The 16,854-nt window shown below is 27.8% G+C and overlaps 1 protein-coding gene across 1 annotated transcript in view; it reads left to right on the forward strand.

Moving 5' to 3' along the window:
• LOC107455609 (protein sax-3) overlaps positions 1-16,854 on the forward strand; it is a 155,236-nt gene that overhangs the window by 64,496 nt on the left and 73,886 nt on the right. Inside the window, exons 3-4 of the mRNA XM_087168058.1 lie at positions 12,145-12,426; positions 15,058-15,196. Coding sequence (XP_087024184.1) covers positions 12,145-12,426; positions 15,058-15,196 — 421 coding nt within the window. The remainder of the gene's footprint in view (positions 1-12,144; positions 12,427-15,057; positions 15,197-16,854) is intronic.

The following is a 16,854-nucleotide window of genomic DNA, read 5'->3' on the forward strand; positions in this document are numbered from 1 at the left end:
TATTTTATTTTATTTTATTTTATTTTATTTTATTTTATTTTATTTTATTTTATTTTATTTTATTTTATAACCGTCGTTGAATAGCCGACCCAATTTTCTTGGATTACGACTACTAATGTTCAACTCCGTAGCCTTGCAATTTTGAACCCAATCCAGAAGACAAGGGAACTCCTGGATCAAGTATTGGGAGAAATTTGCCTTCGTGGAGGACTTTTTTGATGGAAGTAATACACATTTGCGTCACATGGAGAGGAAAACCTCCCACGGTTAGCTTGATGGCAAGGGGACTTTAACCCGTGATCTGTCTATCACTGAGGATATGTTTACGTCAGCACTGTGGTAGGTGCAAGCTGGATGAGCAATTCGTATCGACCAGCTATCTCTGGGATTCGAAACCGATTCACCTCATTGGAAAGCGAATGCTCTATCCTCTCAGCCAGCACTGCCTTATAATATTTATTGAAAGACTGTAATTAAATATATATTTCTGTAAAAAATATGGTTTAAAATTTTATGGTGAAAATGAATTTTACGGTGAAACATTCTGCCACGCAAAATGCCTGTACTTTTTACCGTAATTTTATCAAGCATTTTTACGATGCATTCTCACAAACTCTCTAGTTCGCAGGTCCGTGTTGACCTTAATGGTTCTGACATTCCTGCACTGAATGCTTTCTTCAGCCACAAAAACTTTTCGAGTTGCATTATTTTATATGTGCTCTATAAAGAGTAAGTATTTCTTTCCTCGAATTATGATCGTAAAATTCGAAGTCAGAAGTGAAAGAATTACTATGTGAAAATTATGTGACAAGTGAAGACTAAAATTTTTTTTACCTCCGAAGTGATTTTATATAATTGCCAAATTAAATGTTTGAATTATTTTGAATTTTTACCGTAATATAGCTTCCTATTTATTTTCATTTTTGAAAGCAGAAATTTTGGAAATAGTTTTAGTTGTCACAATCGATAAATAGATCGCTAATAGGTCCGAAATAAATAATAGTTGAATTTGAAAACTTTATGTATTCGAAATTAAAACAGCATATACTCATTTCTCTTGAAGCAGTCTTGAAAAAGATGTGAAGGGAGAAATGTGTGAGAGAGACATTCGTTGGCTACCGGCAGGTTACGAACCAAGAGCCTTCCGGATAGCAGTAGGATGCCTTAACCACCGTGAACCATGGTACACCATGAACCAGATAAAGTTAGAAAGCTTTATATAGTTGCCACCACAATTATACATCATGGCATAGTAGTTTCCAATTTCAATGGTACTAAGGATTACAATTTGGAAAATATGAATCCAATAGCTTTTCACTATATCTTAAAAACTTTTAAGAAAATGGAATATATAAAGCTTCTTTATTCTTTCGGGATTGAGATGTGCAACTATGGTGGTTAGAGCATCTTACTACCAACCGAGGTGTCCACAGGTTTTTAATTGATGTCTCTCTTATACATTTCCCTCTTGAGAGACTATGTATTTTGCTCAAAACTCGGTGCATTCTATTTCAATTTTGGGGTTTTCAAATTCAACTATTAATTCTTTCCGAGCTAATTCGACACATTTTTGCTCAATTTTGAGAAACTCTTTTTTAAAATGACTAGGAATAATAATAATAATAATAATAATAATTAAATAAATAAAAGTGCCAGTTTTTTACTGAATCGTAAAAGCAAACAATAGCTCAATTTTATCTTAATATTCGTGAGAATAAAACAAAACTATGTTTTAATTACTGTACCATTTCATAAAATGAAAGCTTAAAATGTTTTATCAGAAATATATATTTAGAAAATGAAGTAAGTTAGTTCCAAAGGCAAATTATCCAAACCATCAAAGTACAATAGATATTGCCAATCATTTTTTCATGTGAATTCAGAAAATTCTTTTAAGAATAAGCAAATTAACTGTATTCCTATTACTAGACTTTTTCATCAAAGCATCTTCGAATTAAATTTTTCTACTTTATTTGTGTTCATATCCGTTGCCTCTAACACACTATTATTAAATCTGAAAAATCAAAGAAAAAAACTGTGTACTTCTAATAGGCTCATTTTTAAGGAGACAAATTTCCTCCTTTTTTATTTGCTCAAATCTATTCAAGATAAGAAAACCTAAGTAAGTATTTATAGTGATACGAAAAAAGTATTTTAAGAAAAATATTTCTTTTGAAAATGAAGTAAATTACTTTCGAAAGTAAACTATTTAAACTATCAAAGTCCAATAATTATTGTTAATGATTACTTAATTTGAATTCACAAAATTCTTTAAAGAATAAACAAATTAACTGCATTCCTATTACTTGCCTTTTTCATCAAAGCATCTTTGAATTTTTGTCTACTTTATTTGTGTCCATGTCCGTTGTCTTTAACACAATATCATTAAATCGGAAAAATCAACGAAGAAAAACTGTATACTACTAATAAGCTTATTTTTAAGGAAGGAAAAATATTTATCTTTTTTATTTCTTTAAATCTATTCAAGTTAAGGAGGCCTAAGCAATTACTGATAGTGAAATGAAAAAAGTATTTAAGAAAAATAAAAATACCCTTTTTTGCTGGCCGCAGGCTTAGAAAAAATAAAAGGATGTTACTTTTCTCCTGTTTTCCTGAGAATTTTCATTTTGTTTCCTTCGTCATTCGCCACTGTTCTCTGCCTCATCTATCTTTAAATGTTTTTAGAGTTTTTCTGTGTTGTATTGGAAAGATTTTTATGACCGAAAGACTGACAGAACAAATAATTTCTCGCCAAATTTTTCCTCCCACGAAAAGCATTGTTTAGTTTCAAACCTCAGGCAATTTGTACCTTTCTTTCAGCTCTCTTTTGTTTTTTTTTTCTTTCTCTGTTCTGTTCAGAAAGGAATTACATTTTATTGTAGAAGAATTGGGTAAAAATATTAACGATAGTATTTTTTTTTATCTTTAAGAGATCAATAAACAACAAATTGGTAAGTTTATATGACTTCTTAGTTAGTAACAAAAACGAACTGTCGTAAAAATATTTCATGACACTTTGTTACAAAGGTAATAAAAAGCCAAACAAAACAGATTTTAGAAATTAATAGAGGGAACTTTTTAAATTTTCAATTTGCTTTTAAGTAGCTTTGTGAAATGTTAATTGTTTTCGAACGAAATCTTCCTGTCTCAGCTTCATTTTAAGAGTTTTAGTTTGTCGTAGCTTTGGGCCACTGTCAACAAGAGTTGACAATTGCTCATATTTTTTAACGGAAAAAATTATAATAAAAATATTTCACAGTCAAATAAATTATCCCAAGAAACTGTAGCGGTAATATCTAAAATTTCATTCACTTCAAAAATATACGAATTGGAAATAACACTCGACTTGTTTCAGGCACTCAAAATCAGGTGCCTATTTTCAAGATTTGCCAAACGTGAATGAGAAAAAGCAAAAGTGATTTGAAATATAAAATGTTACCAACAAAAGATGAAAAAATAACGGTGAGAAACAAAATTCGAAAAAGCCTGCTGAGAAAAAGACTCGTTGTTAACTTTACATTTTATATTTCAAATAATTTATGTTTCTTCTCATTCACGTTTCGAAAATCTTGAACTGATCAAATATTATTTTGAATTGTATTAGGTGCAACTCGGTAACATGTTACTTATGTTACAAAGTGAAAGAAAAGGTACGGTCGAAACTACCAAAATATGGTAAATTTAACGTGTTTCGGGCTCTATGAGAGCACCAAAAAGCTCGATAATTTTTACCGAAGTGCTTTGATAATGACTTTGGTTAGATTAACCATGAAGTAAAGCGTTAAAATAATTGATAAAATTTAGCAAATATGGCAAAATTTGGTAATTTTATCATGATTTCTTAGAGCTTGACATAAAAAAAAAACTATTTATTCGGTTAAATTTATTTTTCAGTTTTATTTCTATTTTTTACTAAATGCTTGATAGTAAGAAATATATTTCTGAAAACCAGAATTTCCAGTAAATCGTTGCCATATGAACGGAAATTACCAAAAGAAAGGTTTTTAATTGTATTTCTAATGGTAGATTGAAAGACAACTGTAGACAGAAAAATAAACAATAAAATTGGAACAAGAAACAGAGACAACTGCAACAAAACTGAAACTACAGTAAGTCTATAAATCGGCCATCTTGTGCCGAGCTCTCAAGTATTTCTCCCCCTAGTGTCCCGAGTCCAGTGCAGGGTATTGACCCACAGGGTTCCGTCCATTTTTTCAAGAATGTTGCACAATTGGTAGAAAGGACTTGAAAGAATATTTATAAATGAATGGCTTTTAAGTACCATATATTTATTTTATTTCCAGAACAGAAATGTCATTACCATTCAGTACGGTAATTTAAATAGACTTTTTTTCTCTCTGTATAAGCTAATATTACCCAGATTTGGTTAGGGCTAATAAAATGTATAAATTTCCGGAACATATTACGGTAAAATGTACTAGCACCCTACGTGTCCCGTAAAATTCCTTTTTACTGTAAAAGTTTTGTAGTTTTTGCAGTAATATTTATTAATTGCAGAGATTTAATAGTAAATATTACAGTAAAAATTACGATACATCAAATTGATTGTTCCGTAAAATTTTACGATAAAAAGCAATTTGACGGAAAAAGTACTGGCACAATAAATGCCGTTATTTTTTATAGTAATTTCATCCGGAATATTTTACTGTGCAATTGTCTTTGTTTTCATTTTTCCTACTTCATTTAATTTAATAAAACTCTAAATGTTGTACTTTTTATTATAAAAAAATAAATATAACTTCGAAATCGTTGTTTAGAAAATTCCATTAGATCAAAGAATTTTCTTACACGACCAAGATAGTTAACTATATTGTAAATAAATATATTAGTTTTAATTCAATATTTAATTAAAAGTTACTATTTTCAAACCTCTAACAAACAGGAAAGATAACTAATCATAAGAGGTGTTTTAAATAAATCAAATAAATGTAATTAAAATCTTAACTGAAAGCGTTGATAGTTAACTATTACAAAAAATAATTAAATATATTTTAACTAAGTAGAATAGTTAAGTAATGCTTCAAAGGTATTTATCTTATTTCTTTTTAACTCTTTTTTATTTTTCCACTTCTGAGTTCAGAGACGATCCATTTAATTTCTGTTTTTTATTATTTTCCATTGATGTAAATTTTTACACAGTTTTTTTCCGAATGAATTGTGAATTTGATTCTTTATCTAAATCAAATCATAAGGGCTGTTAAACTTTCAAAGAAATATTTTAATTCTTAAAATATGTTACATTCTCTTTTAAATTAGTAAATTGTTTTCAGTTTGTTACCTTAATTATTATTTTTTTAATTCAATTTGTTTCGTTAGTAGCAAACGATTCAATATAAATACAGACTTTGTTTTTCAATTAGTTAGTCGCATCGAATAAATTAATGTATCTAAACTAATGTTCCAGTTTGTAATAAGTAATGAGTTTAAGAAATAATGCTTAAATGCAGCTTTACATATGCGTACGAACCACAACAACGGTCTAATTTGCAAACTCACAATTAAACTGACTCATAGCTTTACGCAATCTGAATCACATAATCGAGTATGAAAACAAAATTATTAAGCCTGTGTAGAATAAACTAGTTCAAATCTCACTTTACTAAAATTTAATAAAATTAAAGCGATATTTTTTTAACATAACGAAATTTTTAAAGAAATATATTTATAAAAAGAAAACATTTGCGCACTTAGCAAAAAGTTTGGTCAAAGCTACCAGAATATTATAAGATTAAGTGCATTTCTGGCTTTATTGGAATAACAAAAAGCCCATTAATTTTTATCAGAGCACTTTGGTAATAATTTAAATAACTTTAGCTATAAAATATGGCTTTATGATATGTGATAGAATTTTGTAATTGTGGTAAAATTTGGTAATGTTATCAAGATGCCTAGGAGCACGGCATAAAAACCATTTATTTGGTTTAATTTACTCTTCAAATTTGTATTTTTTATTAAATGTGTGGTAATTAAAACCATAATTTTGAAAACCAGAATATCTGGTAAACCGCTATCATATGGACGGAAAAATTACTAAAAGAATGATTTGGATGAACGGAAAAATTAAGGAATATTTTGATTGTATTAATCAGAGCTATAGTTTTTACGATTACCAGAAATGTCACGACCATACAGTACGATAATTTTACGAGAATCATTTTCTCACGAGATAATACTAATACAATTTCATGTTCTTAGCTTCCCGACATACATAAAGCAATAATTTTTTTAAAAGATTTCTTTAGATTCTTTACACATGAAATAAAAATTATATTACTAGAGTATTATAAGATTACTAGAGTACAATTCCTACAGTAATATAAAAAGTTATCTTGTAAATTTAAAAGAAAGTGACAATGGAGAGTGTTTAGAATGTTTATTATTTTTCTTTAAAAAAATGTGGCGATTTTTTTGAAATAAATATTTTTTACATTTTTTGTGAATTTCCGAAAAACAAATATTTTATAAGATATATATTTAAAATTTGTAGTAATCTTACATCATAAGCTTCATGGACAAACTGATGGCTAACCCGTTGTTTTTAAAAACTTTGGTGTAATATAGTTTGAATTTCTTTCCGCTATTTTAAACAAATAAAACAGTTTATTTAGGATATTTATTGTTATCAAGTTGAGAAAATTTTATTTAGAAAATCGTATTTTGTTTGGAAAATGAACGTTCCAAACTGTCATCATTGTTAATATTTTCTTTTTAATTAGTAAGTTAAATTTAACTGCGTAAATTCCGTTTATACTACATTCACCAATAAATAGTTAGTTATTAAATAGTCCATATTAGTATATATGTGACTATTTAAAAACTTTTAACTATTTAAACCCCCTAAACCGTTTCATTTACGACCCAATTAAGAGAGACCGAGTATCAACTATCGGTACACTGTAAAAATTCCAGATCAAATTATGTTAAAAAGTACCGGCCCTCAGGGTGTCTGCAGTTTTTATCGTAAAATTCCTTCTAACCGGAGAACAAAAATATCTAATATACCGTAATTTTTATTGTAATAATTATCGGAAAATAACTGAATCACTCTATTAAGATGAATACGTATTACTGTAAAAATTACGGTGTACTATTTTACGATAAAAATGGATTTTCCGGATGATGCACCCAAAGTGTAGTTTTAAATACATTTAGAAAAAAACCATGAACACTTTCCAAGGTTAGAACAATGATCCCCTTCTTCCTATTGTGGCAGTCAATCACTCAAATTTGTCATATTTACTCACAGAAAGTACGATTTTGTGACTAATTTCGAAACTTAAAATATGACAGCAGAAGGAAAAAAAATACACTTAATAGTTAGCCCAACGAACTATGAAGATTAATATTTCCTGTATGATTTATAAGGACTATATTTTCTAAATTGTGTTTACCCTGCTCCCTATTAATGGTCACGAATTAGAAATTACGGTAAAGATTTTCAGCACTCGGGGCCCCGGTACGTTTTACCTTCAAATACATTTTTACCGGAACATATTACGGGATGAAAAATCTGATATACAGTAATATTTACAGTAATGACAAAGTCACAGAATCATTCTAATTAAATAAATATTACTGTAAAAATTACGATATAATACTTTACGCTAAAAATGTGTTTTACGCATGAGGCACGCTGCTAGAATTTTTATTCTAAAATATGATAAAATAATAATAATTTATAATTATTATATAAACAATTACAATTAAATTAAAGTATGTATTTTATGAATTTTAACTTTTGTGAATATAGACAGTCTATGCTATTTCCGTTATCAACATATATGTTTAGAATTTTTATCTAAATATAAGAAATTAATATATAATCAAAGAAAGAAAGAAAACAAAAGACATAAACATTATAAAAAGTTTATTTACCAACCAGGAGAGCAAGATTGAAGACATCAAACTCTTTCAATTTTGCAATGTAAAGTAAATGTAGTTTTTCTGCAGATTCATCAGAAAATATATTTCTGAAACAATAACTGCATAATTACTTCAAATTTACTGCAGAATAAACACGGATTTAAAGTTTCAGTTTTTTCTAAATTTATGATTTTAAAGTGACCTCACTTTGACTACAGTAATTTTGTATTAGCTGCAAAATAACTGCAGTGCTTTTACAGTTAGGATTGCACTACAGAAAATCTGCAGTTAACTCTAGAAAAACTACAAAACTACTTCAGTTCTGTAGAAAAACTGCTATTTATTTTTAGCTGAGATATTTGGTGAAAGATGTTAATAAACGGTTTTTCTGACAGTTAACAGTTTGACTACCGTCTTATTTACGGTTATTTGACTGTTTTGTTATAATAAGGTAAAATAACAATTAAATAAATTGTCATTTTATCATTTTTTCCGAGAAATTTCTAGCAATGTACCCAAAATACCGGTACTTTATACCATTATTTGATTCGGAATTTATTTTTTACTGTGTATATTTATTCGACGAAATCATGTTTTTATGCTTAATTTTTACTAAATTAAAGTATTGTCTGCACAAAAAAAGCTAGCCCTTCGAAATTGAATCTTAGTACAAATTAATCATTACATCAAAAGCTATGGCATTCCTTTTTTTTATTTTTGCGCACAGTAAAAACATCAGCTCCAAACAAAATTTTTATTCATCAAATAATATTTATTAAAATTATTTATAATAATATTTATAATATAAAAGATATTTTATTTTTACTTCTGCCTGAAATTAGTTCTTTCACCGAATCAATAATCTTAAAATAGATTAAATAAAAAGTTCTAAAAACTGACCAAGTTGAATTTGAAACCAATTAACAAGCATCTTATGCACTTTTGTCATAAATATATTGAATATTTACCGTATTAATTTATATTACTGGAAAATTAAAAAACGTCACAAATTTCTGTAATTTCTTTACATTAATAAAATTTAGAATAAAAGCAAATAAAAAAAACTCGTATATGAACGTTTTTTATATAGTATATTTCGAAAATGAGAATCGTTCTGTGCAAGGTGTGAAAGCGAGACGGAAGAGAGGAAATGCTGGTATAGTAAAACCATTTCAGTTATGGCTAGTTTTCGGCAGGAGTTTATTTAATCTTTTTTTCTAACTATTCAACAATATCTATTTTATCTTGGAAAAGAAGCAGTTTTATATTTATGCTGGAATTATAAAAGAAATCCTGATAGTTACAGATATTTTTTTTTCTCGAAAAAAATACTACACTGAAATGTCTTTCGTTCCAGTTCTTGCACTTTTCCTTCTTGCTATATAAGCACTTTCAGCCATGTTCCGTACCGTTAACACCCTACTGTCAGATCGATACATACAATTTATTGTTTCGAAGCAAGCACAAAGAGCAACGAAAATTTATTTTTCCTTGCACTTTTATGATAAGCATTGCGAGAACTGCAGTAATAGTTAAAAATTGCTGTTCCAAACGACAAAAACAAAAAATGGAAATTTAGCTGTCTAGACGTTTTATAGGGAATTATGAAACTTGTCATTGTGAAGCTTATCTATATAAATTTACTAACTTCTAAAAAGGTTTTGTCACAATATTACAAAATACTAGTTACTGTTTAGCGAAATTTTATAAAACAGTATAAAATGCTTTGAAAATATTTCTATATGTCGATAGGAAATAATTTTTTTCCCAATCCTTTTTTTTCTAATCTTTACTTAAAATGAATAAATCAATAAAACACACTTTGGAAATCGTTCTCTTTACATACAATTAAAAATGATGCGTCAGTTTGTGTAGTCGAAGTTGAGTAAATGGAATTATTTCGGAATTTTAGATTTAAATTTTTCAAAAATAATTTTGATTTTGTAGATGATCCATATAAGCTCAATATTAAAACCTTTAGCTGATTCAGTTTCGATGAATTTATTTTGTTTTAACTGTATCCTACGAATTGGTGCATTTCAAAAGGCATTAAAAGCAAATTTAGAGCAATGCTACCGGAAACATACCTGTCTTCCTTAAATTTCATTACGAAGGCGGATCAGCTATGCGCCAAAGGTAGCTAGTTTTTTTTTTAAATAAAATATTCTTCGTAGAAATCCTTTATTAAAAATAATTATAACATTTTTTGTATGGTTAAACATATTGTTTTTAGGATTTGCTAAAATAATCTAGAAATGTTTCAAACAATATCATTTCAAATCATTCAATGCAGCAAAACAAACCTTTTTATTAGTACGGTAAAATTAATTAAATATTCAATAAATATGAGTATCCTATATCGCAAAAGCTTTAATGCAAAATTTAAAAGTTATTAGTAAACCTTACTTAAATTCATTATTTGAATTTCAGTGAGTAAAATTTATATTTAAAGCATCTAAATTAATTTATGGAATAACCGAAAGTCACACATTACTGTAAAAAATTTATATTATATTAATTCATATTTTGTTACAAACATTGTATACATTAATTTACTTAATATCCTAATCATTCTGATTTAACACTAGCTGAATACTTGTTCTTAAAACGGAGTGAAAAAATCAAATCCATAAATTAGTGTTGATAAACTGTGCAAAGTCATTCACAAAACTAAAAGACATATTTCATTACTAATAAAACTTAAGTAATTCCATTTTTTTAAATAGTACTTGTTTCCCGTCCCGGTGACTTTACATTATGAAATTAAGCATAACACGCTTTTTTTAGAAATTCATCCCAGCAAGAAAAATTATCTGTGTTCGGAATCATTTGTCATGAAGATCTTGCTCGAGAGCAACACATAATAGTGAAAATTTTGCACAATCAATAAATTGCCTCCACTATTTAGAAATTTTCTCCTTTCAGAGGGTCGTAAAAGATTTACCACTGCGGTACCTTTAATAGGTACTTTGGTACCTATATTAGTTTATTTGGTACATATTGAAACAACTCCAATTACTATATTTCAAGATTACCAATAGTACCTATATTGCAAGGATTAATTCAGCATTTTTGGCGTCAATTAAAATATGGTGATATTTTATGCTTCCCTAAGCGAATAGGTACCATTTCTCCACTAATTTTGCGTTTTAGAGCATATCTTATTTTCTCTTAATTCAGGGTTATCAAGGTTATTAAATTGCTTAGTTTCATAGAAAAACGTTTTTAAAATGTTCTTAAAACGAATAAACACGTTGTTTCAAATAACATTAGAATTACAAAATTCGGTGACGTAGCCTTCTCATGACATCCACGTTGATTGGATTGACGTCACATGTAATTTATAATACTATATTAGATTGAGATTAGCACTAAAAGTAATAGATAAATGCTTAATAAATTTAAACACCAATTATAATAAATTTATTATAAAATATAGTGTTTTAAGGTAATATCATGGAATTACATTATAATAAAGAAACAATTGTTTTAGTTTTATACTCTTAATTCAGGAAGCAATTAAAATCAAAAACGTAAAAATAGCAGAATAATAATTAGTGATGCAAATAATTAACTACTTTAAATTACAAAATATTTTATTGGAAAACAATACCTTTATGATTTATATTAATTTTCGCCTGATGGCAATCAAAAATTATATAGAAATTAATGGGAGAAAAGTGAATCCTACCATGTGATTTTTCAGCTAATGGAAGGGCATCGATAACAATGGAAAACTCTGTTAAACTATTCAGTTTTTAAGTTATATAGAGGTATAAAGCTCTTATTTAAAGTTCATTAAATTAATAATAATTTCTGATTTAACAACGTTCCCATTTCTGATTGGCTGGTTGATGCAGTCAAAAATTTTCCGTTTGTCAACGATTTCATTGGAACCTGCGTCACCATCATTCAATTTATACATATTTGACCAGTACCTTGAAGAAAAAAAATTAAACCGGAAGTCTTACAATCCTCTTCTAACGTCATTATTAGAACGTCGTAATAGCTCAGTTTAGTGTAAAATTACCATTCGTAATATCCAGAGGAAGTTATAAATGCTTCTAATTGTACTGCCATTTACTGATAATAGGAAGAACTAATGTCAGGAATAGGACGAATAGTTAGATTACAAATTACATGTGGCATTTTCGTGAATCTGTTGTATTGTTTTTTGCATTGTTGTTTGTTCGTGATTTTTTAAAAATTGCTTTTGCAAAATTGTATGGTACAATTTCATTTTTTTCTCTCGTGTTTCAGTTTTACAAAAAGATTTTCGACAGAGTCCGAAGCCTGTGCAAGCTGCTATGGGGGAAGCAGCCATTTTGGAATGTGTGCCCCCGAAAGGCCATCCTGATCCAACGGTCCGGTGGAGAAAAGATGGAGAGTATGTCAACACCAACAAGGGAAGGTTCCGGATAGTGAGTCCGGGAAATCTAGTTATTAATGATGTCCGGCAATCTGACGAGGGTCACTATCGATGTGTAGCTGAGAACCTAGCTGGATTTCGAGAATCAGTTCCAGCAGCTTTGACTGTTCAAGGTATGAAACACGTTCTGAAACTATGCGATAGGACTGTCGATGACAAAAATTAGCTTTTTGAAATTTTAATCGCGCTTCTTATATTTTTTCGATATTCTTATAATTTTATTTCGCTATTCTAATAATCGACATTCACATAAATTATTTTGTGCAAATATGGGCGTTTAAATAACGTTTCCTCTAAAAATATTAATTTAATAATTGTAAACTAAAAAAACATTTTTTTTTCTATGTGGGTGAAAATGACGTATTTTGAGAAAGAACTGAAATAATAGTAATAAAATATAGTACATATAATTCAGAAACTAAAGCACCTGACCAAACTTTACAATTTATGTAGTTTACTTTATAAATTATAATGAAAGTTCAAAAATCCAAATATGTATCAATTAAATTCAAAATTTGTAAAACGATAATTGCTTGATTTCATGAAATAAAAAAGAAAACAGTAATAAATAAACTTAGATTGTCATGTTTATTACTTCTGACAGGAACTTGTTTCAAAAACATGAAACAAGAACCTCTGCTCAATTGTTTAAATTTAGCTAAAAAATAGAATTGTGATTGTTTTCACAGCATTACTATTAATATTTAGCTAAAAGTTGAACTCTTTTTAAATTGAATATTTTAAATAAGGAAATATTTATTTTTACCTTTTTTCATTATATTTAAAAGAGTAATATATGATTATTTTATAAAAATATATAAACAGATAAGTTTAGACTGAACTAACAACTTAATTAAAACAAAAACAATGTATTAGTTGTTCAGAGTTTCTAAGTAGATCGTAAGTTAAGATAAGTAAGCTAGTTTTTAATAGAGTTTCTATACAGATTTTAAATATATATTTATAATTATTTCTAATTTATATTCTTATTCTTCACAAATTCCAAAATCACATTAAAAATGATTTCTTTAAATCATTTTAATATTTAAATATTTTTAACTTATTTTAATAAATTCTCTTAAATTCGGTTTTAACTAATTTTATAAAACATTTATTTTTGAACTTCTTGAAACTGATTGGTGTCCTAACAATTCAATTAATGCTTTTAAAGTTTACATTTCTTGTTGATTTCTACATACATCATTGAAACAGATAGCAAATAATTTAACTAATTATAATACGAAATGACTTAATTGTTGACAAAATTTATACTACGGAAGTAAGAGAATAACAAGTGGCACAGAAAGACTTTCAGTTGCTTGAATTAATTATTTAGATTCGATGGAAAAATGTTTGATATATTATTCATATTACAGAATAATTAGAAAAGTTAATTACTATTGAACTCAGTAATTAAAATGTCTTTACATGAACTAAAAATGATTTAGGAATGTGAATTTTTGTAAAACTATTAAGATAATATAATCTTAATAGTATAATTTTAATAAAAATTGCAATAACGTTAATACCTTTATTACAAAAAATTGCATCTAATTCTCTTGATACATTATGCTAAACTATTAATGCTTTTGCATTTTATTTCCTTTTCTTAATTTACATTTTATTTTATAAACTCCATTAACTTCACTGATCAACCTAATCGTAAATAATTTAATTTAATAAAAATACTTAAAACAATTACCTTTTATCTGAACAATTCTCTATAATTTTCTGTACAGTGAGAGTTGGGTCAATTGTAAAATTTTTTACTTAACTATTTTTAACTAACAAAAAATCCAATATATTATTAGTATGAATTGACAGACGAGTAAAGTAGACTATCTTCTACTAGAAAAAAAATACCTTATTTTAAATGTTATTATATTAGTTATTAACAGTTTTTGACAGTCGTGCACTTGTTACAATTGTCCTCACTTACAGGGTCAATTGTAACAGTTCATAAATTCAACTAAAACAAAGTTAATTATACTTATTATCATAGTTGTGATAGATTTTTTTATTGATCGAAATAGTAGTGATATTTTAGGAGTAAAAATAATAATGAGCAGAGACCTAAAGGGACTTTTAACTTCAAGGGGTTAAAAATTTTAATTTATGCTGTGAAAGGTGACAAATAAAATAATGCACATGCAAAATAATATAAATGATATAAGAAACTATTGGTGGTTCTTAAAGAGTTAAGTAATGGTTTGTAAACATAAGATTATTTATTTTCAGCTGTTACAATCGTCCCTTTACTTGTTGTTACAATTGTCTCCAAGACGCCATTTCAGCTTCATTTGTTAAAAACAATGCTAGTTAATTAACAAAACTAATCTTCCTTTTTTGAAATGTTAATTAAGGTGTCCACTTACATATTCGGTTAATGATTTTTATTTGTTTAAACAAAATTACTTTGTTGCAATATAATATTCTAATACCAAAAAATGTACTTACGTAGCGTGAAAATATCTTTTGTGATGTAACTCTTTCAAAAGTACATAAAAATGGTTGCCAGCAGGGGTGTACATGTAGATTTATTAAATACAAATTGTGCGCCACCTAGGAACCAAATCTAGAGCTCAACACGCAAAATTTTTGCTCTGATACAATCGTACCCTGTTACAATTGACCCCACTCTCACCTGCTCACTATTTAACGATGAGTTTGAATTTTAATATGTCACTACAGTGAATAAAACTGGGTTAATCAAGATTAATAAAACTGGAAAAATCTCTTTGCAGTGAAACCATTCTTCGTTCGAGAACCTGAACATGTGACAGTTTTGGCTGACGAAAACGTTCAATTCGAATGTAAAGTTGGAGGGGATCCTTTACCAACCATAACATGGCGAAGGCAAGATGGTAAAATGCCAGTAGGAAGGTAAGTAACAAGAAATTAACTATTGAATGAAAAATTTTAAATTAAACAAATATTCAAATGGCTAGTCTTTTTTTTTTTCTTTCTTTCTTTCTTTTTTTTTTTTTTTTTTTTTTTTTTTGCACACAAAAATATCTGTCAAAACCAAAATTATAAAAAATAAACGGTTACAATTATAAAGTAAAGAACCCTAGTAACAGCGAGTTGTAAACCGAGGGGTTCAGACTTCACATTTCTATAGCTAACAGTATAGCGGTGGTAATGTAGTTAGCATGGTGAACCGACCACCTTTAATGGTACCCATCCATCTAAATCTGGATAATCTTCATGCCGACTCTGGGTGTAGAACCTGGTTCTTACTGTCTTAACCGCAGTACTAACATGGATCCGTTTATACTTTGATCTAAAGTGTGACTATGAAAGAATAATGATTTATACCATTTGCTGAAAATCGGAATAACAATTTTTTATTGTAATTGTGCTAAAATATTGCATTTATTAAATTCGAATGAAAACAAAATTGCGAATTAAAAGTGACTGAGAATGAATGCATATATCCGAGCAACTAAAGTGATGCTTGTAGTTGATTTATTCATCAATTGCCATTACAGTTACAGAGGATACTTGTCTATTTCTGCTTTAAACGTCGATTTTTATTCGATATTGCCTAAAATGTCTAGCAAAATTTTTTTATTTGATATGTCAATCATTATATGGACCCTTTTTATAATTTTAGCCGTATCGTTAAAGTAATATAATTTTAAATTTATAGAGTAAGAAGATATTAAATGCTAACAAAAATTAGTTGTAAAATGCGTAAAAATTATACGATACGTATGAAGTTTTTCTTATTTATTTTCCTTTCAAGAGCATTCTCACAGTAAAAAATTCCAGATCAAATTACGATATAAAGTACCGGTACTTTGGTTGCATCATCCATCAATTTCAATTTACCGTAAAATAGTAAAACGTAATTTTTACAGCAATATTGATTTAATTAGAGTGATTCAGATTTTTTACGATAATTATTATTGTGAAAATTACGACACATCAAATTTTTTGTTCCGGTAAAAATGGATTGTACGATAAAAAGTACCTTCACCCTAAATACCAATACTTTTTACCGTAATTTGATCCAGAAATATTCACAGTGCATTGTTATTCTCTTTTATGAACAATTTAACTCTTAGTTTTATATGATTTAGTAAATAAATATTAAATACTACTTTTTCACTCTCTCCTCAGAGATTATTTATTACATTTCTGATAATTTTTAAGAATTAATATAATGCCTAAGCATAAGACATTACTGGAACATTCAGCACTTTCTTTCAAAAACTCCTTGTAAACGTGATAAAGAGTTAAAAATCAACCACTCCATTTTCTCTTACAGCCATGAATAGGCTACTTCATAAAGAATAAGATGTGTAGTTAAAGTGAATAAAGAGTATTACAAGTCATATTCAAGTACTCTTTACATCCATTTAGAAAAAGATTAAAAAAATATAAAAGTAGATAGCACTTTGGAGTTCAGATTTTTTTTTACTCCTCTTGATTAAATGAAACACGTTATTTGAGTTTTCTTAATTTAAGATGATATTTTAAAAATCTGTTAGTAACGTCCTCGTTTATTCTTTTATTATAATATAAATTTAAATTAT

The sequence above is a fragment of the Parasteatoda tepidariorum genome, chromosome 7 (assembly GCF_982258835.1).
Source record: "Parasteatoda tepidariorum strain Cologne lab strain chromosome 7, Ptep-v5.0, whole genome shotgun sequence".
NCBI classification, from domain to species: Eukaryota; Metazoa; Arthropoda; class Arachnida; order Araneae; family Theridiidae; genus Parasteatoda; species Parasteatoda tepidariorum.